The sequence below is a fragment of the Xyrauchen texanus genome, chromosome 3, assembly GCF_025860055.1.
Source record: "Xyrauchen texanus isolate HMW12.3.18 chromosome 3, RBS_HiC_50CHRs, whole genome shotgun sequence".
In the NCBI taxonomy this organism is placed as follows: domain Eukaryota; kingdom Metazoa; phylum Chordata; class Actinopteri; order Cypriniformes; family Catostomidae; genus Xyrauchen; species Xyrauchen texanus.
Window position 1 is genome coordinate 2,578,294 of NC_068278.1, and position 24,582 is coordinate 2,602,875.

The window sequence follows — 24,582 nt, forward strand, 5'->3', positions numbered from 1 at the left end:
CTTGAACTTGAACGCCCTCTGTCAAGGCAGTTGTGTCTCAAATCTAACATCATAATTGGTTGGTCACGATCGATCTCATGGGCACACACTTACATATAGAAAGTCTGCTACAACACAGGAAGTTCCTGAGGTTCGCTTTCGGGGGCGACGCTTTCCCATATCGGGTTCTTCCTTTTGGTCTAGCCTTATCACCCCGCACATCCACAGAATGCTTGGATACAGCACTGGCTCCTTTGTGACTTCGGGCATCCGCATTCTGAATTACATAGACGATTGGCTGATACTAGCACAGTCACAAGAACTGGCATTACAGCACAGGAATATCATCATGGCTCATCTGGCTTCTCTGGGATTGAGGCTCAACGCCAAGAAAAGCATCTTCTCTCCCACTCAGAAAACTACCTATCTGGGGATCGTATGGAATTCGAACACAATGCGGGCACAATTGTCTCCCGGTTGAATTGAGTCCATTCAGAACACCCTAAGCAACGTCAGGCTAGACCAAGGTTGCACTTTTCATCAGTGTGGCAGGGCGGAGGGCGGGGCCGGGTTGTGATCATACACACCCGGCCCCTTATCAGGCTCATCAAGCCTCCGAGAGGGATAAAGGTCGACTGCGGAGGATTGTGCGGGAGAGAGAGATAGTTTACGGACATGTCCGTCAAGTGTGTGTTTGTTTAAAATTTTTCATTAAAATATTATTTATATCGTAAAGCCGGTTCTCGCCTCCTCCTTTCCATTGAATGCTTTACAGTCAGTGTCAACGATTCCTAGGTCTCATGGCAACTGCATCCTCTGTGATTCCTTTGGGCCTTTTGCACATGAGACCATTTCAGTTCTGCCTCAACGCCAGGGGATTTCATCCAAGGGCCAGTCCCCTAAGGCTGATAAGGGTTACGCACCACGTGCTACGTACCCTTTCTATGTGGTTCAAACCCCGGTTCCTCACTTTGGGTCCCACTGTAATTGTGTCTTGCCGTCGCAGGTTGCTAACGACTGACACCTCCCTGACTGGCTTTATAACGCCGGAGCAGGAAAGACTTCACAGACTGTGTCCAGTCCGTGCCCTTCAGACTTATGTCCACCGCACTAGCCAATGGCGTAAGTCAGGGCAACTATTCATTTTCCATGGAGGCCGTAACAAAGGGGCGGCCGTCACCAAGCAAACTATGTCACATTGGGTGAGGGATGCTATTGCCCTGGTCTACGAGGTGCGTGGTCAAGCTTCGACAGTAGGTATCAGGGCTCACTCTACCAGAGGGGTCGCCACCTCTAAAGCTTTGGCCAGAGGTGTCCCTTTGCAACATGTTTGTAATGTGGCGGGCTGGTCATCTCTGCATACATTCATAAGAATCTATAATTTGGATGTTCATGCCACTCCGGACTCTTATTTCCTTGAGTCTACATCACAAGCTCATGTCTGAGACCTCTCGCGCTCTTGCAAGCTACACAACCGTAAGGGGTCCGGACGTCCACAATGCGGCGGCGTGGGTATTCTCGTTCCCAAAGCGCTAAATCAGTGCAGCATCAAAGTGTAGTTTTTTGATAGGGAACGTCTCGGGCTAACTCTAACCCCTGTTCCTTGATTAAAGCGGAACGAGATGCTGTGCTTCATTGCTGCACTGAGGATTCTCCAGGACTGCTCTTCAGACAAAATACCTGACGATGCACCTGTGACACATCTATTTATAGCCCTGCTACAGGTGCATGCTATGATGTCACCAGCAGAGGCTATAAATTCTAGTCAATTTCATTGATGTGTTGCATACATATTCACAGCTGGTCACGCCAAAAAAACTTTCCCATCAGCGCAGCATCTCTTTCCGCTTTTATCAGGGAACAGGGGTTACAGATAAGTAACCTGAGACGATCTCTTTCACTCTTTGGTGTGAATTATTTTGGTGATTCACATTCTTCTCTGCATATCACCCACTGGTGTGCAGGGAGAAGAATGATTAGCAAAAAATTATAAATATTGATCTTTTTCTCACCCAGACCTATCATACCACTTCTAAAGACATGGATTTAACCACTGGAGTCTAATGGATTAATTTTATAATGCCTTTATGTGCTTTTTGGAGCATCAAAATGTTGGCCTACAGAGCTAAAATATTATTTAAAAAATCTTAATTTATGTTCTGCAGAAGAAAGGAAGTCATACACATCTGGGATGGCATGAAGGTGAATAAATGAGGAGATGGTTTAACCAAAAATGAAAATGATCTCTTTAAAGTGGTAGCTCAGCCATTATTGAATTTTTTGTCATAATTTCCCTACCCTCAAGTTGGAAAAGGGGGGAAAAACAAACTTGTATTGAGGTGGCTAGAGAGCTTACCAGTAATTTTTTTCCATTGGTGTACTTCTGTTGTCATAAATACTTTAGAGAGTCTTTGTGATCTGATAGTGCTGGAACAATATTAAAAATGGCTCCGAGGTAATGATGACTATAATTGCAGGGAATATCGCAAATATGAGGGCGGTGGTAGGTCAACTTCACCAAAGTTTTATCAGGATCAAAAAATAGATCCAAACTCTACTTGTTTGTCTTGAAAAGGGGGATTGGAAGAAAGAATGTCCAATGCTTAAGCAGAAGTCTGCTACCACCAGTAGTTATTTTTTCCTTGAATGTGTGCAGTCACGTAACATATCTGTAGGAATTTCTGGTGAAAAATCATCAGCTGTTGAGACAGCTGAGATCGATGAGGGTCAGTGTAGGGCTGACCAATCAGTGTCAGATCCAGACTATGGTCCTTTCATCACTACTGGATTTTTTTCCATTGTGAATTGTTCTAACAAAGTACCTGTTAGAATGTTGCCTCAGAATCCTTTATATTGGAGTCGAAATTACCTTTCTCTTCTGAGTTGAGTGCAGGGAGTAGTGTTTTGATCCAAGGAATAGGGTTATGCATATTTTCTGAGCCAATCCTTAAAATTAATTTAGAATCAGATCCTGTGCAGGGAGAAGTTGAGATTGCTCTACAAGCTTTACCTGTAAAGGTGCAGACATTATTTTGGGAAATTATTTGGCCGGAAGATGCGTGTGGTGTCCCACAGCCTCCTGTTGTCAAAAACGACCCCATTTCTCTCAACGGAGTCTGATAAGTTTTCAAGACTTTCCATACATGTTTGTATCTTATGCTGTAAATCGTGCCATGAACCGTGCATCGGGAGATGTCAATTTAAATGAGCAAGAAAAACAGTTTTAACCAGCGAGGATGCCCGCTCTTCCTCCGTCGATCTCCCGTAGAGAGCTAATTTTGGGTCACAAAAAGAAATAGGTTTGGCAAGTTGTTTGCTGAAATTAGGCCCAACAAAGATGTAGAAAGTGTTGCTAGTGGCTATTTCATGCAGGACGTGGTGTTGGTTCAAAAATAGTCCCAATGAAATGACAGTGTCGTGGGCGAATCTGTGTTTCAGATAACCCAAGTCATGCGTGACTTGGTATTACAAACTGCTCCCAGTGATGTAGCCGGACATTTAGAAGTTAAGAAAACCTATGATCGAATGATGCGCTATTTCTTTTGGCCTCGCTTATAGAGAGATGTGGCTAGTTTTCTTAAAACGTGTTGTACTTGTCAACTAACTGGCAAACCTAATCAGGTCATAACGCCTGCACCATTATATCCTGTTCCCACCATGAGCAATCTGTTTGAACATTTTATTATTGATTGCATTAGTCCACGGAGTCCTTCTAAATCTGGTTTCGTGTACCTTTTGACTCATGTGATCCAGCTGCCTACACATTACGATCCATTAACACCAAGTCGGTTGTGAAAACATTAAACCAAGGGGTCTAATTAAAAATTTTGAATGTTTGCTCAAATATTGCAGCAGTTCCGTGATAACCATCAGAAAAATAGTGTGTATAATCCGTTGAGTCATGCAGCTCTCAAGCATTTTCACCAAACCCTGAAGTAGTTATTGTTGGCTTATTGGAATGAGCTTAACAAAGACTGGGAAGAGGGACCCCCGTGGTTGATGTTGGCAACACAAGAAGTTACCCAGGAGAGCACAGGCTTTAGCCCCAATGACAGTTTGGGCATAGAGTGAGAGGTCCTTTAGCAACTCCGCTAATTTGGTAAGGCCAAATCAAAAATGAAAACCTGGTTTGATCGCAGGGCTGAGTAGGCCTATAGAGAATTTTGCCCTGGTGTTCAAGTGCTTGCGTTGCTCCCCATTATAGGTTCACCCCTTTTAGCCAAGTTTGAGGGCCCTTATACAGTTGTTCATCAGGTGTCCAAACTAAGTTATGTAATTTTGACCATAAAAAATCAACAACTCTGTCATGTAAATCTATCAAAACCTTATTACAGTTGTGCGTCCAGGTCGGAGGCTGTTGTCTAAGGTGCTGAAGTGAACTCCTTCGCGCTGGTCACAGGAAAAGTGTCTGGCTCTTCCTGCATGATGGCAGCTTGCGCTGAGCAGGGGAATGATCCTGATGACTGCGTCCATCCTTGGCTTCATAATTCAGAGACATTGGCAGAGTTGGAGAGTATGTTTGAGCACTTCAACATTTCAACATATATGTGGGCGGAGGTTCAGTACCTGTGGTGGTGTTTTCTGACCACAATCCACATTTTTACATTCTTTGCGAACCCCAAATCAGCGTGTTATTCAGTGGGCTTTGTTCTTACATCCGTACAGTCTGGAGATCCATCATATTCTGGTGGTGTACAATGTTATGGTCGATACGTTGTCCAGTTCCCTGACTGATTTTGCCAGATTGTCTGTCTTCTGTCTTGCTCTCCTTGCTTTCTCTAGGCGTCTAAATAATGCCTTCAATTTTGAATGAATGAGTAGACTAATAGAACAAATTAAATTAGTAAATTATTTTGTGGATTTAAGTATGTTTTTGTTTGTTTTTTGGTAGGTATCCAAGGTTACAGTGTCCAGAGGTGTTACGGCCCTGGAAGCTATTTTTGTGCACCAGATGGTGTTGTCTCTTTTCCAGGGTGGAGCTTAGGAATGGGTGCAATGTGTTACCCGAAGAGTCCAGAACTGAGCAGGATTATAAAAAGAGTTCTCAACAGAGTTTTGGCCTCCCCTCACCAGCATCTTTCTTTTTATTTAATTTCTTATCACATGTTCGATTTTGACATTATTATATATATATTTGTTTAAATCTTATCCTCGTGTGGACTCCCCTTCATGTTACTCTGACTTGAGCCGGGTGGTTTGTAACATAATAAAAAGATGCTGTCATACCAAGTGTGATAAATATCATGCAGTTTTTGCCATCAGGAGGCAAGTGTGTAATGTCTGCAAAAATTAAATAATAATAAATTCATAGTTTTGTCTTGTTTTCCAGTAGAAATATCTAAAAATCCTTGAAACAAGACACATTTACTTAATGTAATTTTGCTTAAGTCTTTTTTATTATTTTCTTACTGCACCCCATTGGCAGATTTATTTTTAAGCATAAACCTCACTAAATTTCTCTAAAACAAGAAAGTTCCACAAACCTCAAAGTTGCATCTGCAAAACTGCACCCGTGACCTTGTGCAAGGTGAACCCATCTCTCTCTCTATCTCTCTCTTCAGTGCGGATCTTAAGACCATTAGAGCGCCACATGCCCCAACGGCATTTTATCCTTTAATGCAGCACAGCTATAGAGACCTATTGTATGTGTCCTTTACTCCAGCTTTTTGTTATCTTGAAAGCTTATTTTTAAAGTCATTGCACGGCAACTGGCATTATTCTTGCAAAAAGAAAGGCTGTTTGTGATGTGAGAGGTAATGCTGTCCTCAGAAGAAGGTTGAAAGTACATGCAATGTGCATTAACATATGCACCATCACAAGCATATGGATACAAGCTTAATTTGTTTTTAAGCACAATGGCTTGTGATACAGGCGCAGTATTGAGTCATGAGTAATTTTACCCAATGAATTCAAGAACGTGCCATACATGCAAGAATAGGTAACATTTTCAAATGAGTTAAAAATGAAAATGAATGTTACTTCATAGTCCAATATGATGATGAGAGCGGCAGATAAGATCTGAGAGGTACTACACACTAGAGAAAAGCCCTCTTGTAGAGAATGAGGGATTCATTTAATGACTCTATCCTTCAATATCCCTTCAATATACAGTATGCCAGTATTATGATGCTGATGATAAGTGCCACTTATTTTTGCTCTCATGAGGCTGGTAAACACAAAATAATTATGCTTTACAGTTGCTAATTCACATACCCGTATGTGTACAGTAGCAAGTAGTTCACTACATACAGTATACCGTCAACAATGTCATTGATGGCATATGTAGATCCAACGTCATCTTTTCTCAGAGTGATTTTTGTTCAATGACTGTTCAATTGGTGTCTTGTTGATATTTAGTGGATGTATGGAGTCAGTTCCCCTCAAGTTCACACAGGTGTCCTGCAGAGTAACCACAAGTGGAGTTCAACACATTCACTATGACATGTACCACTAACCACTAACAAACAAAGTGTCCACAATACATTTATATGTAATTTTTTTAAATCTTATTACCGTACACATACACACACACACACACACACACACACACACACATTGGTGTGACTATCTTTATGAGGACTCTCAATAGACATAATGATTTTATACTGTACACACTATAGATTCTATCCCTAACCCGACCCCTAAACCTAACCCTCTGCATTTTTACATTTTCAAAAAAACATAGTTTAACATGTTTATTAAGTGATTTGAATTATGGGGACACTATAAATGTCCTCATAAACCACATTTATAGCATAATACCCTTGTAATTACCAGTTTGTAATCTAAAAAAAAGTCCTTGTAAACCACCCAAACCCGCACAAACACACACACACACACACACACATATATTTTAGGGCTGTCAATTTAACGTGTTAGTTCAGTGCGATTAATTATATAAAAAATAATGTGTTCATTTTATCATGCAATGAATCATGTCCCCGGACCGTAATAAGGAATATTCCTTCCATATGAGCAATTAAAGCATGGAGTACCATCTGTTTTCTCCAGGGGGCAGTTACCGAAACTCACTGTATAGGCAATGCACAGCTCAAACAGACAGAGAATAAACTACACTTACCGAGAGCAGACGACACAAGATAAGAATATGTTCTTGTACACAAACACAGCTTGATGGAGTGCAAATTCGAAGGCAGGGATCTCAAGACTTGTTTTTCTAAGTTTCAAGCTTTTTTTAACTTGACAGTCAATGCAACTAAAGTGTGACACTCCAAAAGCATCCGTCTGATGCAGATGTAGATTGACGCTTCCTTAAACAAGCCCTTATAATAAATCTTGGACCAATTGACGAATTCAATTACAAAATGGATTGCTGTGAACTCTAGGCCAATGATAGGCTTACATTCAATAATATAGAAATAAACAACATATTTGCATTCTAAAGCCACTTTATGTTTTGTCTTATTTAATGCTTTTTAAACTTGTAATGCATTTACATTATATATTTTATAATTATTTAAATATAACTATGCATAATTATGTCATCATTATATATTGAATTATTGTTATATGAGGGGCTTTCTCAGCAAATATTTATGTATGCGATTAATTGCAATTAATTAATCTGCATACCGTGTAATTAGTTTGATTTTAAAATTGTAATTAATTGACACCCCTAATATATATTGGTGCTGTAAGTCAATTAATGTTTTTAATTATGATTAATCACGTAATTTTTCGTAATTATTCGTGGTTAATCACAGATTTAGCAAGAGCTGAAATTTTGCTATATATTTATACATATTTTTCAGTCAAAATGCTTTATTAACATTTTCCAAACAAAGCCTTCCACAGTATAAACAGGGATGGATTATCGACCCGGCCAATGGGGCCAGTTCCCAGGGGCCCTTGACTGCCCAGGGGGGTCCTGGGCTTTAAGATTGCACGATCCAAATTGGCGATACCCCCTGCTCGAAAACCCATCAACAATGAAAACGAACAACTTTTGGAGGGGGGGCCCTTGGAGATAATTGGCCCCAGGGCCTTTGCAAGTCATAATCCGTCCCTGGGTAGAAATGCACTGAAATAGCACCAATTAAAGTTAAACTTTTCCCAAAGTCTAAGTTGGGAGTTTGACTAATTCAAACAGCTAGTCCCCCCCATAGGATGAGTATTCGTAGCAGTAGGCATGAAATCACCTAAACTCTCATCCTCCACAATATTAATCAGCCAGCAGAGCACGTTTGACTCATTTCTGTCTATTTTCAATTTTTACTCTTAAGTAAAACAGTGAACTAGCAATAACTCAACTCTATGTCTGAGTGTTTTATAAAGGCAATTCCTCTTTGAAATACTTCCAGATATCCTTTCAATACTTCCATTTAACATGTCTGAATCAACCTGCCTACATTAGATAACTCCAACAAAACTAATTTGTACAATTATATCAGGTAGAAACAGCTCCTTAAGGTAACAATTTCAAGATAACTCTTTTTACAGCGCAGGCCTAGAAATCACAGTTTTACAATTCCCTTAAATTTGCAGGTTTTTCATGACAGTGGGAACCCTGCACATGCAATAAATGAAGTACCGATCAGATTGTAAGCGTTTTCATTGAGTGTTTCTCTCTGAATAGGTATGGATAAAGACTAAGAAAGCTTTGGCATTTCACATGCCTCCTTAAGATAAAACAGGTTCAAACTGATGGCAATTTATTCTTAAGCCTTCACTCAATTTTAGGAGATCTGGTGATAATTTCAAACCTTAGATATTTGTAGAAAACAAAGATAGTTCATGAGAAAGGCCAAGCAAACTTGACCAACTGAACATTCAACTATTACCAGCCTAAACAAAACACTGCAAAGTTCATATGCATGCATAGTTATTGCAGCAAAATAACCTTTAAAAGGGAGGAGAAACCCCTTCCCATTTCTTTTGTTGTTGACATCAAAGACCAAACATCCAGTGAAACTCTACAGTATTTTGGTACAAATCTGTCACTTGGTAGAAGCTGGTTAATCTGAAAGAAACAAATCTGGGTCCTGATGCAAAAGTAGTTGAGAACCAGAGCAATAAAGTTTGTAAATTCTTTGACTCACCTATAGATTTTATATCGGGTGGTAAATCCTTGGCGGAATCGTTCCATGAAGGAGAGATACCCCTTCGAGTGGTGGAAAGGCCCACGGTCAGAGATGAGCCAATCAAACTGCCTTGTAACATGCTGCTCATTTGCCGAGGGCTCTTGGCGGGAAGACTGAACTGTTATATGTTCCCATATAAGCAGGAAGTAAGTGACTTCAATGAGTCTCCAGTTCATGCTTCACTGTCGACCGCTCGCTGCTCATTCTCGCTCCATTCTCAGGAGACCTGCAGGATGAGAAGAAGGCTTTTAATGCATGTCATCTTTGCATTTAAAATGTACAGTTCTCTTCTGGTAAAATGGACCAAATGTATTGATGAATCACACTTCTCTTACTCATTCTAGAGCGCATTTGATTGGACAACATGAGTATATCCCTCCCCCTAACACCACTGGTGTTGCTAACTGTCCCGTGTAGCTGGAACGTCCCATATTTTGGCAGAAATTAAGATGTCCTGTAAAGGTTACAACATTTTCCTGTATTTAAGTGCATAATCTTCACGGTGGTGGGTGTCAACATTGGGAATTGAAGCAGCAAAGTACCAAATTAATTTGGCGAACAGTTGCAAACCTTAAATATCACCTACTTCTAGCTAGTAATCAAACAACAGCATTTTTTTTTTTTGTCAAAAAGTGGACTGTATGATGCACAAGTGGTAAACTGGCTAGCATCTGCCTTCCAGCAAATTAAATGAATTTTAGATGAACCTCACTTTATTAATGTTCTTTGTATTTTGTTAATGTTGTTAAAATTAATATCATTTTTACATTCAGCGCATTTACAAATTGTGGTTAATAAGCCCACAACATAATGTCATGTAAACGCCTTAAGCGGTTTTCCTTTATGTGGGTAAACATAAACGGTTTAAGCATAAACCAAATACACAGATTTTTGAGCTTTACCCTGATTTTACGAAATAAACATATTTACTGCCTTACTTACTGGCTTGTGTGTGTGCAAGTGTTGTCTTGCATGCCCATTTATGTTTTGATGTCAAAAGGGGAGAATAACGGATGATTTCAAGTCTCATGTAAACACATGATGAGAGAGGTCATCAGAGAATGGCCAGACTGGTTCGAGCTGACAGAAAGGCTGCGGTAACTCAGATAACCACTCTGTACATTTGTAGTGGGCAGAATAGCATCTCAGAATGCACAACACGTCGAACCTTGAGGTGGATGGGCTACAACAGCAGAAGACCATGTCAGGCAGTTTATTAGGACCGTAGTGTTCCTAATAAAGTCCTCAATGCATATATATATGTAATTATTTATACATAAATAAAGAGGGTTAAATTCTTCTGACTGTAGCTATGGGTAGGCCATGGTGTGCCCCCCCCCACAAAGTCTAGGTTTTAAACCCCCTGATTCTACATCATGTGTAATCATATGTAAACTTCATTTGCAACTATACAATTATGTTAATTATTAATTCATTGCAGTTGTGTAATCAACCAACTTTGCTAGTTTAGGTGACCATGTATTTAAGCTGTAATGCTAATCCTGTTGTCATAACCCATAATAGCAGCCTGATCAAGCAGTCATGCCATGAGTCATACTGCCGCTATTATATTTTATTTGCTGTTTTAAAATCCCTGGCTTAACACACCCCACTTGCAGAGCTCCATTCTAACATGACCCTTGCCCTTTTCACAGATCAGAATGAATTAAACGCCGTGAGTACAACCTAGTTGATTCAGAATAATTGGTCGTGAGAAGAGTTCAGACGCGAGCGTGTGGCAGCTTTATGATAGGCTGTGAAATTAGTTGGTTGGCAGCGGAGTAGGCCAGCACATCTCCACTAGCTAATTAACACCCAGCGCATATTTACACATGAATTTATTGCATTAGCTGCATTTAAGCTATCAGGTGCTGCAGATATCCTCCATGAGAGTTAGATGTGCAAGAGTAAATACCTGTCAATACCTGTCTAGAGACGTAAAATAAAATGAGGGGGATTGATTTATGACTTTATAACTCACCATAATATGGCTCATTATAAAAGTAATTACTGTATAATCTTCTGTAATGATGGGAAATCATATTAGTTATTTTCTTTTATCACATTAACACATTTAAGAAAACATGCGTGAATTTTAAATAATTAATCCATCGGTTTTTTTTACGGATGTTGCCAATACGAATGAGTACTATGCTGTAAATTTATTTAAATAAAAAAAGAGCCATTCTTAATTTTTTTTCTTTTATGTATTTTAGCATCCTGAGACCCCTGCGTGACTGCTGTGTGCATTTTCAGTTTTTGTGAACTTTGACATCTTGGAGTTACACAGACACCGAGTGGCTTGGATGCAGCATCATTTAAAATCAATACATTTCCGTTTCAGATGCCATTGTAGAAATGTAGTATTCACAGTCAGCCATGATTACTTTTCACTTATTTTTCAATGAGTGAAAATGTCAAATAACAGGACGGTTTCTGAGATTATGCGAGCAGGATTCCACTTCATTTGAATGTGAATGCTCATGGTTTTCTACATATGCTGCAAAATTACAATTCATGTCTTTAGAAGTTAAACTTTTATTATGGAAAAAATTATTGGTGCAAATTTAAGTGTACTATATATTATTCTGATTAGCCCAGTTCATAGCCTGGTGTGTCATCACATCTTGGCCCCGCCCTCCTCCTCGTCACACCTGGCAACCACCCAAAACACCGTACTTGGACAGGCACCACTAACAACTCAAAATGTAAGAAATCTGTAAAAAAACTGGGCATTGCCTTCGTAAGTATGCAGATCTTTTCACAAATATCCTACTCATCTTAAAGGTGTTTGGAAGTAATTAATTAGGTAGCATATATGCCAAGGGCTGTATGATACTGAATTCAGATATAAATTCTCTTTTCAAAGCAATTCATTCATTGTCAATGAAATAATTTCTTTCTTCATATTTGATTGATTCTGTTCATTAATGAATGAAGTTCTTTGAGTCAATTTTTTCTGCTGGAAGTGACACATGCGAAGGTTGGCAATGACAAATATGCAGCTGAAGATTCTAATGAGGCTCCTTTAACTAATTAGTGCAGATTATTTTGAGGTTCCCTGTCAGAATGTAACAATGCATCATTTCATTGAAAATAGACACATAGAGAGATATGCATTAACTCTTTGAATATTGTCACGTCAAAGGGAAACATTCCTGCAAAAGTCATTGGCATAAATTATATTGCTTGTAAATAGAATATTATTAAGTTTTATGTGTGTGTGTGTGTGTGTGTGTGTGTGTGTGTGTGTGTGTGTGTGTGTGTGTGTTATTTTTGGAGCATAACAGCCCCTGGTCACCATTCATTATCATTGTATGGAAAAGAGCACAACATGAGGGCAAGTAAATCATGATTTTCTTATTTCAGTGAGCTTTTACTTTAAAAAGACTAAAAATACATAATTTCAACATAGCGCTCCAATGCAGTATTACTTTGTGTCAGAATAAGCAAAGAAACATGTTGCCAGATGAAATGTGTGATAAAAATGGCATACCTGAATTTAAATGGTTGTATTTACGGGACCCTTTGGAGTTTGGACACAGTTGTGGTATCTATTGAAAGAAGACACTTTGGTCTTTATTTCCCAAGTTTCAGAATTAATATTTGTTGTTATTTTGTAAAGTTAGAGAAGCTGAAGTTTATAGTAATGGAAATATTTTGAGCTGAACATGTTTTTATAATCTAAAAAACAATAATAAATGTGACAAGACAACCCAGAAATACAATGTTCTCAAATCCACAAGTCTAAAGAAGTTATGTTTCAAATTTGAAGATGATCTAACAATAAATGAGGTTCCTGCAGCTTTTTTCTCTGTAAAATCTCTGGAAGTGTTCAGAGTAAAATTAAGGATCCGCCTTTCAAGACGGCACAAAATCTGACGGCACTGCTTGGCTATAATGAATAAAACTATGCCACATTTTTAAAAATGGACTTGAGTCTATTAAATTAGGCTCATTTTGTTTATGAGACACTAATATACAAGATCATATAGAGTTTTACAGCATGAATGCTGCTCAGATTGCAGTTTGTTGAAGAACAATGACGAAGGGTAATTCTTTCAGGTGAGATCTCATGTAAACAATGGAGAATATATCAATATTTCTCAGATTTATCACTTTTATGGACAAAAAGTGCTATTGGATGTTTGTCATTGAACGCTTGTCATGACCATTGACCAAAGTGTGTTGAACTGGATTCATCTGGCGATCGTGTTTTCATAATAAAGGTTTGAAGTCCCGTTTTGATGTTGCATGTGTTCATTTGTACTCCTGCACAAATAACTCAATTGCTGTTTCTGGAGCATTGCTATCGTGAAACAGAGATCGGATATCAAAGTTTCATTTTTAAATATATTTTTGGTAGAAAAATGCTTATTCTGTGTCTTCTCTTTGTAACACCATGGTCAGGTTTGATTGCAAGCATAAAGACATTGCAAGAACTTACACTTCAAATCTATTTTAAAATGCTAAACTATTAGTTTGAAAATGTCTAAATATACATCCAAATACATATCTTCTGATAAATATATAACATTAAGTTACAATAAGCCATCAGACTACACAGTAGGTGTCTTCTGGCTGTTACTGGCATGACATGGTTTTGAAGTCATGTTACTTATATTTTGTATTAACAGATGGCAGTAATCTGTCTCCATATTTTCATCGTGTTTCAACTTATAGAAGTGTAGGTTCTGAATTATTATTTTATTTTTTCAAAAGTTTCCTTATTTGTATATGCAAATGAATGGTAAAATGTAGAAATGTACATAAGATCAATATTGTCTAAATCATTTGAAACATTCCTTCTGTATTGTTAAATGTTGTTGAGTAGCTATGTTTTTTAATAGCTATCCATGGAGAAACATGATTTTTGCACAGACTGTTCTAACATGCAAATCAGCAACCAGAGGTCAGAGGTTACTAGGTTTGGCAGTGACCTTTGTACATAGTTACAATGAATATTCACATTTGACAGGGATATAATTTTAGTTTTAGTCATATTCAAATCATACACCCAGTACCATATATTTTTCCCTTATTATGACTCATTAGGGAGCATGTGCACGCTGTCACAGAATTCAGATGTAGGAAAACTGGACTCCGTATACAGCTAGTGTAGTGTACATCTCTCAAACTCTCATTCCAGATTTATCCCTTACTATTTAATCTACAAGAATTGTCGCTATTCAGCTTTTAAACCACTGTAACACACATCAAACCATAAACAATCACAGAACATCAAGAACTGACTGTGACAAACAGCATCTATTATTCCATATGGCGTGCAGAGAGTCGCTAAGGCACGCAGCCAAATCCACTGCACACTTACGGACAAGTACAAACATGTAATAATTAATCTGAGCACATTTGTTCTGCAGTGTGTGCAAAATATTGTGACTTATATTGATATCATGAGCAGAGGGAACTGTTTAGATGTCCAGCAAAATAATTCAATTTGAGACATGATTTATGTTTATTGCGCACTATGAGCGCATGAAGAGTCACATTGTCTGTCAGGGCCGCAATATCATAATTTATTCATCCTCTCACTTTAAGTAATGGAACTCTTTCTATCTAATTACGGTAATTGCATATGCATTACGGTGAACATTGCAGAGCCAGTAGGTCAATGGAATACTACAATGCCAAGGTTCGGTTTTCGGTTTGAAGTGAAACAATCACCTTGAGAAACATGGTTTAATTCACCCCAAAAGTCTTTAAATACTGGAGCATGTGATCTATAAACAGAATGAAATAAACTGTTGTTACCTTGAGTAACACACTTAATGTCATTTGTTGCTAAATTAGTTGATGCATATATAGCCTGCCTTGCAGGTGAAGTCTCCATTCTCGAAACAGAAAACCGTTCCCATGTTATAATGCACGTATGTCCTGCATTATGAATACGCCTGCACTGCCCCAATCCTCAAAATAATTCAATAATCCACAATAATACTTCATTATTATAATAATAATGTTTTTATATTTTTATTTAATTTTTACATTTGTATCTTTATCTTTTTTTTTGACAACATGGATCATGAGGAAGAGAAATCAACAGTTGCCAACAGATATTTAGCCTAATATAGTAAGAAAAATATATAATATAATTAGCCTTAAAATAGTAATAATTATTATAAAAATCAAGAAGTAATTATGAATAATACAAGGCATATTTGCTATATAGCAACTATAAACAGAATACAGGTACATTTAAAACTGGCCTTAGTTTTGACATACTTTTGGTTTAAGCCCTGTCCACATCCGGTTATATCCATTATTGTTACAGATACTGCACACCCCTATTTGGTTCACATGTACAACAGGACATGTATCTATTTCTAATGCTTGGGGCGCTATAACAAAAGAAAAACCTAATTATATAACTGAAATTTGACACGAAAACAACTGTGTCCACAGCATCCACCGAATATATTCTTTAAAATTGGACTATTTGGTTGGACACCAATCACGTCCACTTGCAGCTGTATTATTATTTGCATTTATAATTGTTCCTTTGTGCTCTCCATGACAATTTTTGGATCATGACCCACCAGAGAACCACAATGCTAAATAACCAAAAAGGTGGTCTCGGCCTAATGCGGCAGGCATAGGCCGAGATACATGATCTAACGTTATTGCAACTAGTAAGAAAGTATTTACAATATCTTTAGTTACTCTTCAATTTAATGAAATATGATTCCCATTTCCAGTTATCTGAAAGTAACATTGCTACTAGTGAAAACCAAATTACAGATATCCAAAATTACTATTTTCACTGTTTGTAATTCCATAGTTGAGATCAGGAATGGACATTTACAGTAGTAACAATGTAATTCTAACAAAAATCGTTTTTACTATTAAGTTGCATATTTCTGTATACAGTTGTATATTCATGAGTGAGCGACAGATTATTGTACAATTCTACAAGTGAAAATGCAGTTACAGATATCAGTTATGATGAAATTCAATTTTTCTACAAAGTGGACCAAACTTGTAAGACGAACCTAGAGGGTAATTCACATTTATTTAAATGAGTTCTTTGTGCGACAGAATCAACAAACATGTCCCACTTTTGAAATAAAAAAGCTGTATGTAAAGATATTTCATATTAAACACTCAACCCATTACCCACGCTTGTGCTTTTATCATCTTGCTCTGTGAACGACACACGCTGTTTACAAACCACACACAATTGCCTGAAGAACCGGAGTATTGTCAATGTGGATTCATTTATTTACGGACGTTTAAAGATAAAGTAAATCCACTTATACACAACGGCTGAATGTGTGTCGCAGATGCGAAAATGATCGACAAGTGGAAGTCTAAAGTATTCGACAATCTCTGATGTCTGCCTTAAAACAGCCATGCAGTGAAAAATATGTTTGCAATCTTTGTGCTACATGAGTATCTGTAGCTCCCACTGACATATTAGATGTCATACACATACACATAGACGGTCGCTAGGACATTGTTAGGTACGGTAGTTGCTAGGGTGTTCTGGCTGGTTGCCTTTTTATTTTTTGTTTCAGAAGAACAGTACATTTTAAACAGAATATCAGTATGAGAAGTATATCATTGTTTAATTATATTATTATTATTATTATTTATCGAATTTATATAAATAAATAAATACAAAAAATTTAATAATGAGAAGCCAAATCCTCTTGTCCTCTCCTGAATTGTTTTTGTTGGATAAACCCTTTTGAGGTCTTTCAGAAAATCCTCTGGGGGTTTCTCTCTCTCTCTCTCTCTCTCTCTCTCTCTCTCGCTCTCTCTCTCTGTGTGTGTGTAAATGGCCTCATTCACTCTTTGTGTTTCCTGTTTTCATGGCTTTATTCAGGATCTCATTCCTCATGCAGGTCTTCTGTGGACTCAATCAATCCCTGTTCCCTTCAAAGGGAATGAGCTCAGCTTTGTTACTGATGGTTCACAGGGAAGCAGGCTTGTCCCCTATTTGTATTCTGGGTCCCAGGAGTTGCAGGATTGAACCGAATGAGATTTTACTCAAACTGTTTCTGCCTAAAACTCGGGTTTGAGTTTGGTTAGGATTCCCTGACCACTCACAGAACAGCACATACACTGTACTACCTCTGTCGACACTGCGGTATGTTTACTGTATGTATGATTTCAAAACACCTTTAAACCTGACCAGATATCAACCTGTTCAACATCACAAATGAATGCAACAATGACATGATGTGTTTTAAATATGTCAGTATTTATTATTTATCGGTTTCATAAATAATTAATCAACATTATTCTTATAGTGTTCTACAATAATAATACACTGATGACACAATACCTTTTGACCACTCACAGGTGAAGCAAATAATATTGATCATCTCCTCACAAGGCCACATGTCACGGTCTGGATAGATTAGATGGTAAGTGAACAATCAGTTCTCATGGTCAATGTGTTGAATGCAGGAGAAATGGGCAGGAGTAAAGACCTAAGTGACATTTGCAAAGGCCAAATTGTTATAGCCGGACGACTGGGTCAGAGCATCTCTGAAACAGCAAGGCTTGTTGGGTGCTCCCGGTCAGCAGTTGTGAGTACCTACCCACAGTGTTCCGAGGAGGGAACAACCACAAACTGGCGACATGGTGTTGGGCACCCAAGACTCATTGATGCACAAGGGCAACGAAGGCTATCCCGTCTGGTCAGAACTGAAGAAGGTCTACTGTGGCACAAGTAACAGAAATTTCAATGATGGTTGTGGAAGGAATGTGTCACAACACACAGTGCTGCTGCATATGGGGCTGCATAGCCACGGACCAGTCAGAGTGCTCATGATGACCCCATTCCACCTAAAATGGGCATGCAAGTGTAGAAACTGGACCTTGGAGCAGTGGAAGAAGGTCACCTGGTCCAATGAGTCGTGTACGTGTGTGGCATATACCTAGGGAAGTGATGGCACCAGGATGAACAGTGGGAAGATGACAAGTCGGTGGAGGGAGTGTGATGCTCTGGGCAATGTTCTGCTGGGAAACTCCAGCCATTCATGTGGATGTCAGTTTGACATGTGCCATCTACCTAAACATCATTGCAGACCAGGTACACCCCTTCATGGCAATGGTCTTCCCTGATGGCAGTCGCCTCTTTCAGCAGGATAATGTGCCCTGCCACACTGCACACATTGTTCGGGAATGGATTGAGTAACATGATGAACAGTTCCCGAACCAGCACATCCAGTTGGGATGTGCTGGACCAAGTCCAATCCACGGCAGCTCCATCGCGCAACTTACAGAACTATAAGGATCAGCTGCTAATGTGTTGGTGCAAGATACCACAGGAAAACTTCAGGGGTCTTGTAGAGTCAATGCCTCGGCGGGTCAGCGCTTTGACCTATTAACTCATTGATTTGAAAAAAATGTGTCATATTTTTCAGAGAATCCCCATATAATAAAATAAAATACTCCCAACTATTCATAAATAATATTGTATGTGTTAATAATCTTATGATAAACAAAGTTTCTTTGTTTGGTTCTGGTTATTTGGTTCTGTTCACTCTACCTCACTTTGAAAAGTCAAATTTTATTCCACTAGATAGCAGCAAAGATTAGAATTGTATTTTTCTCTATTACATTCCATCACTATACACAGATCTGAAATGTAGGTGGCGCTCTAACGTATTTTATCCCTCACAGATGTGTTCGTCCATAGACATTCAGTCTAATTTTCAGTTCAAGCACCACCTTTGTTGTTTCATTGAATATATCGGTGCTCTGAGTGGACTAGAAGCTCAATCTAGGTGTGATTATAAAAACATTTTATCATCAATAGTCAAAGACATATTTTTCTGATGATTTGTTTTGCATGCTTTTCCTTATGGATGGCATATTTAGTTCTGGACATCTAAAATATAACATTGGATTTTTCAGCCATGCAAGTTCACAGAAATATAAATGTTATTTTTAGAGAACTCCCCAAGATAAAAGCAGATATAACGTTTTTGTCTATTTGGGGTTTACAGCAGCAGTTATAGGAGCATAAAAGAGATGTTTGTATTTGATGACTTACAGAAATCATATTTCACTTTGTGATTCTTTTGAAAATATAAACTATACAGTCACATTGCTGAGAATGAGAGCTTTTATTTGATATATTACTTGTCCATTTAGGTGATATGTGAAGGACTTTTATTTTTATATAAATATTCCCACCCATTACCTCTGGGGGGCGCTAATTTTCAGTGAGATGTTTTGAGGCCTTATTTTATTATTTTAAGTAACATAAATGCAGAAGTGATTTGTTATCTCTGAAAAGTTCAGATTCTAAGCTTTCAAATGATACCTCATATGCCTGACTTCTATAAGGACACTTTAACGTTTTAAGCTTTAAACCTTTTTCACGATATATAGCACGCCCCTTTCTCCATAGAGTTTAAGGAGTTAAAGGTACACAATCAGTTTATCGGGTATTATTGTGTACCCAAAACTTGTTATAAACATTGTTTATTTACAAGTTATAAATGTCACATTTGAACTAGAGTTTATTAAAAAAAAGGTCTCCTTGAGTGTACCTCCACAGGTATGGCACATTTACATAAAGTACAATTTAGTAGTAGTTCTGAGAGTTTAAAGGCTCCATGTCTCTACTGTGGCAGCAATGACAGATACTGGGACATTTGCCATTGAAACCCAAAATTTGGCAAGTAGGGGTTTGAGTGTATTCTTGTTTTACAGTATTTTATACTATATTCATGTCATGCATTGCACTACAGAGCAAAAGCTAATCAGGGAGGATAAAGAGGGAGCAGCCCAATTTTGTTACAAGGAATTATGAACATGCTCCAGGCTTTGCCCACCTTGCTGGATGGATACACTAACACTGCCAATTATAATTGCCAAATGCACACACAAACAACCTAACTCATTTTGCAATGGATTTCATTTGCGTGGCTTTATTTGGTTCTAGCGAACTGACCTTCAGAAGTCTGAGCTCAGCTCATAATTAAATGCCCACGCCTGTCTTCAGCCAATCAGCACAGCCTGTGATCAATGCATGATTCTCAAAACAAACTAATTCACTAATGGTCTGACTTATTGTTCCAATTTACCTGGCCGGTGAATTATGGCCCTGTGATGTGGGATGGAGGATCAATGAAGAATTGAAGCAGAGACTGAGGCTCTCTCAAACACCTCCGAGTGGAACGGCGGACTCCCTGGACGGTCACTCTGTGGAGTGCTTGTGAGCGGGATGGCCGCTGTCGTAAAGCCAAGTAATTAATGACGTTCGGGCGAAGGCACAGGCCGACAGTTGGCTGGTCAAGGTGTTGCAGAGTTTGTTCCAGATAAATTAGACATGCTAGACTTGTAGCGAATTAAATTAAACAAAAGATTATTCAACGTTAATCACCCTCTGAATCAACAGGATTCTCAGGAATTCTTTGTTTTTAGTGTCAGGCTTGTGTGCTTTTCAGGACTGAGAATGCCTTTTAAATTACAATTCAATTCCTGAATTTGAACTGAGGCAGCAAACAGGATGCAAACTGAAATTGATTGAAATCAAATTTATTGAATATAACTGATTGTAATTCAGTGTAGTTAAGTTTTTCATTTTTATTAGGAATTAACAATAAGAAATGCTTGTTGCTTGTCAGTATGAATTAACTGTAAGCAAAAATAAAAATACATTTACCATATAATATATATATATATATATATATATATATATATATATATATATATATATATATATACACACACACACACACACACGCAGGCTCGCTGTCAGGAGGGGGTCAAAGGGTACAGATGACCCCATCCCAAAGCCCAGGGGGGCCCATGTGAAGGTCTGTGGTTGACATTTAATGGGATCAAGTACAACAAATTACTTACTGACTTATATCACCGAAAATAGAGTGTATATGTATTTGCATGATAAATACATCAGTTGTTATCATTAAAACACATTTCAACTTGGCCTCCCATCCCCCCGCTGTTATTGTGTAAATGGTGCGGTCGAAACACCTGGCCAATCAGATGTGCGGAACACACACACTGTGCATTGTGCAGCTAATGTAAAGCGGAGACTGACTAGACAGTCAAAATGCCTCACCAACTATCTAATTAAAAAAATAAACATCACAATTTTCCTGCCATGTAGGCAGTAGGGGTGTAACTGTTTCAAGGTTTCACTATATACATCGGTTTTAAAATGGAAATCTTCTCATTGACGATACTGCATGAAGATAAAGATGTTTGCAGAACATTTAGTTTAATTAAGACAGAATCTGTGACATTTACACATCATCATATATACTTGGCTAGATAAAATAAATCTTTAAATTGCACCTTCCTCATGTTGCATTTGACTGTCACTCAGTTTTAAAGGTGACATGCAGGTGTCGCGAGCGCTGCGCATCTCAAGCACATCAGAAATCCAGCACGAGCACAACATATACAGACATGTCCGGGCGAGCCTGAACCTTTATTTCTACTGTCTGGGATTACTTGGCTATGTAAAAGACTCACGAAGCACCATCAATGTTGATGGCTACCCAGTCTGTAAAGTTTGCTGCAAAAATTATCGGCTCAGGCGGGAAACACTTCAAACCGTAAGCACCATCTCCGTGAGCACCATCCCACGGAAATTGCGGAGATGAATGTATGTGGAAATACAGTACAAAGGATAATACATTATAGCCCGTTTCATAAAAACATAAGCTTTAATGTAGTTTTACATGATTTGTAATGACTAGTTAGACTAAAGTTATATTCAGGAAATTGACATTGACCATATGAATGCAAGATATTGACAGTGAAACTGTGGCAGAAATTGTCAGTATTGGACAAAATGCCAATAAATAAACTGCACATGAATAATAAATATATTTTCAGTTGATATTGTAGAATTGAACTAAATCACAAATGCAACAAATTACTGAATGCATGCAGATGTATATTTGAAGTGTTATCCTGGACAATAATCATTACAAATAATTACAATTCAATTTAATAAATAATAAAATAACAATAACAAAATATATTTAGTTATAATCATCTGACTGCTGTACATGTTTCTTTTTCTTTTTTCTTTGGAAAAGAATTAAGAGGATTAAGAGAGTGTCCTTATGTTCAAGATCAAAAGTTTTATCACAGATAAAAAATATTTATCTGTGTTTTATCAGAAATAGCCTATTTTATAACTAAACATTGAACTGCTTTTTATATTATCAATGCACCTAAATAACGTGAAGCTGTAATACCGTGGTCATTTTTGTGATGGTTATCTTACCGTTACACCCCTATTAGGCAGCAAAGATGGTGACAGGTCCACCTGCACTTGACCCACGTGTGCACAGTTTGATTGACATCAAACACACCCCTCATTCTTCTCAGCCACTGGATATAATTATTTTATTGGCATTTTAGATTTGTTTCCAGTGAGAAATTGAGTTTTATAGTGACTTTGCTGTTGTAAACATTACTGTTGCTACTCTAGAAACAACATTCTTTAAAGAAAATTATATATTTTTAGCAATTATTTAGTAAAAAAAAAATCATTAAGACAACGTTCTTTATTAGAATATTTTCGTATCCAGGTTGGCAATGAGCACATTGGGATGGGGGGATGGGGGGGGCCCAATTTGGAAAATGTTGTCCCCTGTCCATAAATCCTGATGGTGGCCCTGCACACACAATATATATACACACACACACACACACACACACATTATATATATTGGGCTTGATTCAATAAGTCTTAGTGGTCGTATAAAAAAGTGACACCTTTGGTATATGTGGTCAAAATGGTCTGAACACTGAAAATGATTGGAAATCATTTTTTTTATATATCAAATACAATCAATGAACAGACAAATTACAGTTTTTTTTCACACAAATTAACTGGTGAGACTATAACACAGAGTTTTTAGGGTTTTTTTATACATTTGAAAAAGAAAAAAAAAATCAGTCACAATGCTAAACACACACACACACACACACACACACTTAGAAATGAAGGCATAAGACGATAACACACCCACAATGCAGAACACACACACAGAAACAGGGCATCAATAAGTGGACCTCTACAGTCATCTTTTGGTCATTGTTGGCATTGCAAATCATATGTTGTTTTCCAGCAATGACAGCAATCTGACACACACACATACACACACACACAAAAAAAAAACACACACACACACACGCAAAATGTTTGCAAAATAAATTTTTCCTACAGAAAGTTTGAAATTGCAAAATGTTAATTCTGCTTCTTCTGTTGTAAACTCAAATTGATTTTGCAGTTCATTATGTTCATTTTGTTTTTTTTATATTATACGCTTTTACATTGAGTTATTATATTTTTCTGTTTGAAATAAGTTATTGGTAGAGATATGCTTATCATGTGTTTTATCTTTGTAACACCATGGCCAGATTTCAAACATAATTACATTAACTGCAAACACTGCCACTTTATATATATATATACACAACAGTTTGTTCCAGTTCTCGAATCTGATTGGACGAGATGTTCTGATGGTCTGACACCTTCAGCACTCGGACGCTTCACTGTTTGTATCACTCCGCTTGTGTTCGTCATCCTAAACTAAAGTGTAAGAGCAGTGCAGATGTGTTAAGAGCTACTGTTTGTCTTTTGTATTTTACATTACATATGTTAGCCAGCAGGTGGTGGCAAAAGATCATTTTTGTGTGTAAAATTAGGTGACGTGAAGTGAATCTGCATCAGCCGTTTACATACAATAGCTCTTCATGATCGTACGTATTACTACTACATTACTAAAGCTAGAGAATAGCTTTAACCGAACAACTTCAGCATTAAGGCCCATCACAGAGAGACGCAACAGACAGATTAATTACACAACTCAAGGCGCTTACCTCTTACTGGAGTTTCACATTGGAGAGGACATGCTTTTTAAAATGGCAGAGGAGAAAACGGTTTATCAAGAAATAGGGAGAAATACCACCGCTTGGATGCTATTTTTCCATTGAGAAAGCTGAATCACAGCAGTGCTAATGTAGGGCCATATTGCACTCTTGCTCATGTGATATTGCTAAAATATATACTGTATGTGTACTGTATGTATGTATGTATGTATATATATATATATATATATATATATATCCAAATGCATATCTTGAGATAAAATTGTTACAGCAAGCCAACAGACCACACAGTAAGTGGATAGAGCCATCTACAGGCTATCACTGACATGACATGGTTTTGAAGTTATATTATTTATATTTCATTCACCAGATTGCAGCAGTATGCCTCCAATTTATGTCACATTCTATTATTTTCTTGAAGTTTCAACTTAGTTGATTAGGTTCTGATTTTTTTTCCCATCCAAAATTAGCTTATTTATATATGCAAATTAATGGTAAGATTTAGGAATGTGTATGTAAATAAGATAAAATAAAATAGCATAAAATCCCAAAAGAAATGCACCAATTTATTGTTCTTACTTCAGGGAAGAAGAAATGGTATCATCATCATAAACACCAGGAATACCAAAGGGAGGTGCAATGT

General features: G+C 37.8%; 1 protein-coding gene across 1 annotated transcript in view; it reads right to left on the minus strand.

The window, feature by feature from the left end:
* The window catches only part of LOC127633161 (BMP/retinoic acid-inducible neural-specific protein 1), a 226,750-nt gene that overhangs the window by 166,322 nt on the left and 35,846 nt on the right, over positions 1–24,582 (minus strand). The window contains exon 2 of the mRNA XM_052112045.1: positions 9,039–9,306. Within this exon, the coding sequence (XP_051968005.1) occupies positions 9,039–9,256 (218 nt within the window). The 5' untranslated portion in view covers positions 9,257–9,306. The remainder of the gene's footprint in view (positions 1–9,038; positions 9,307–24,582) is intronic.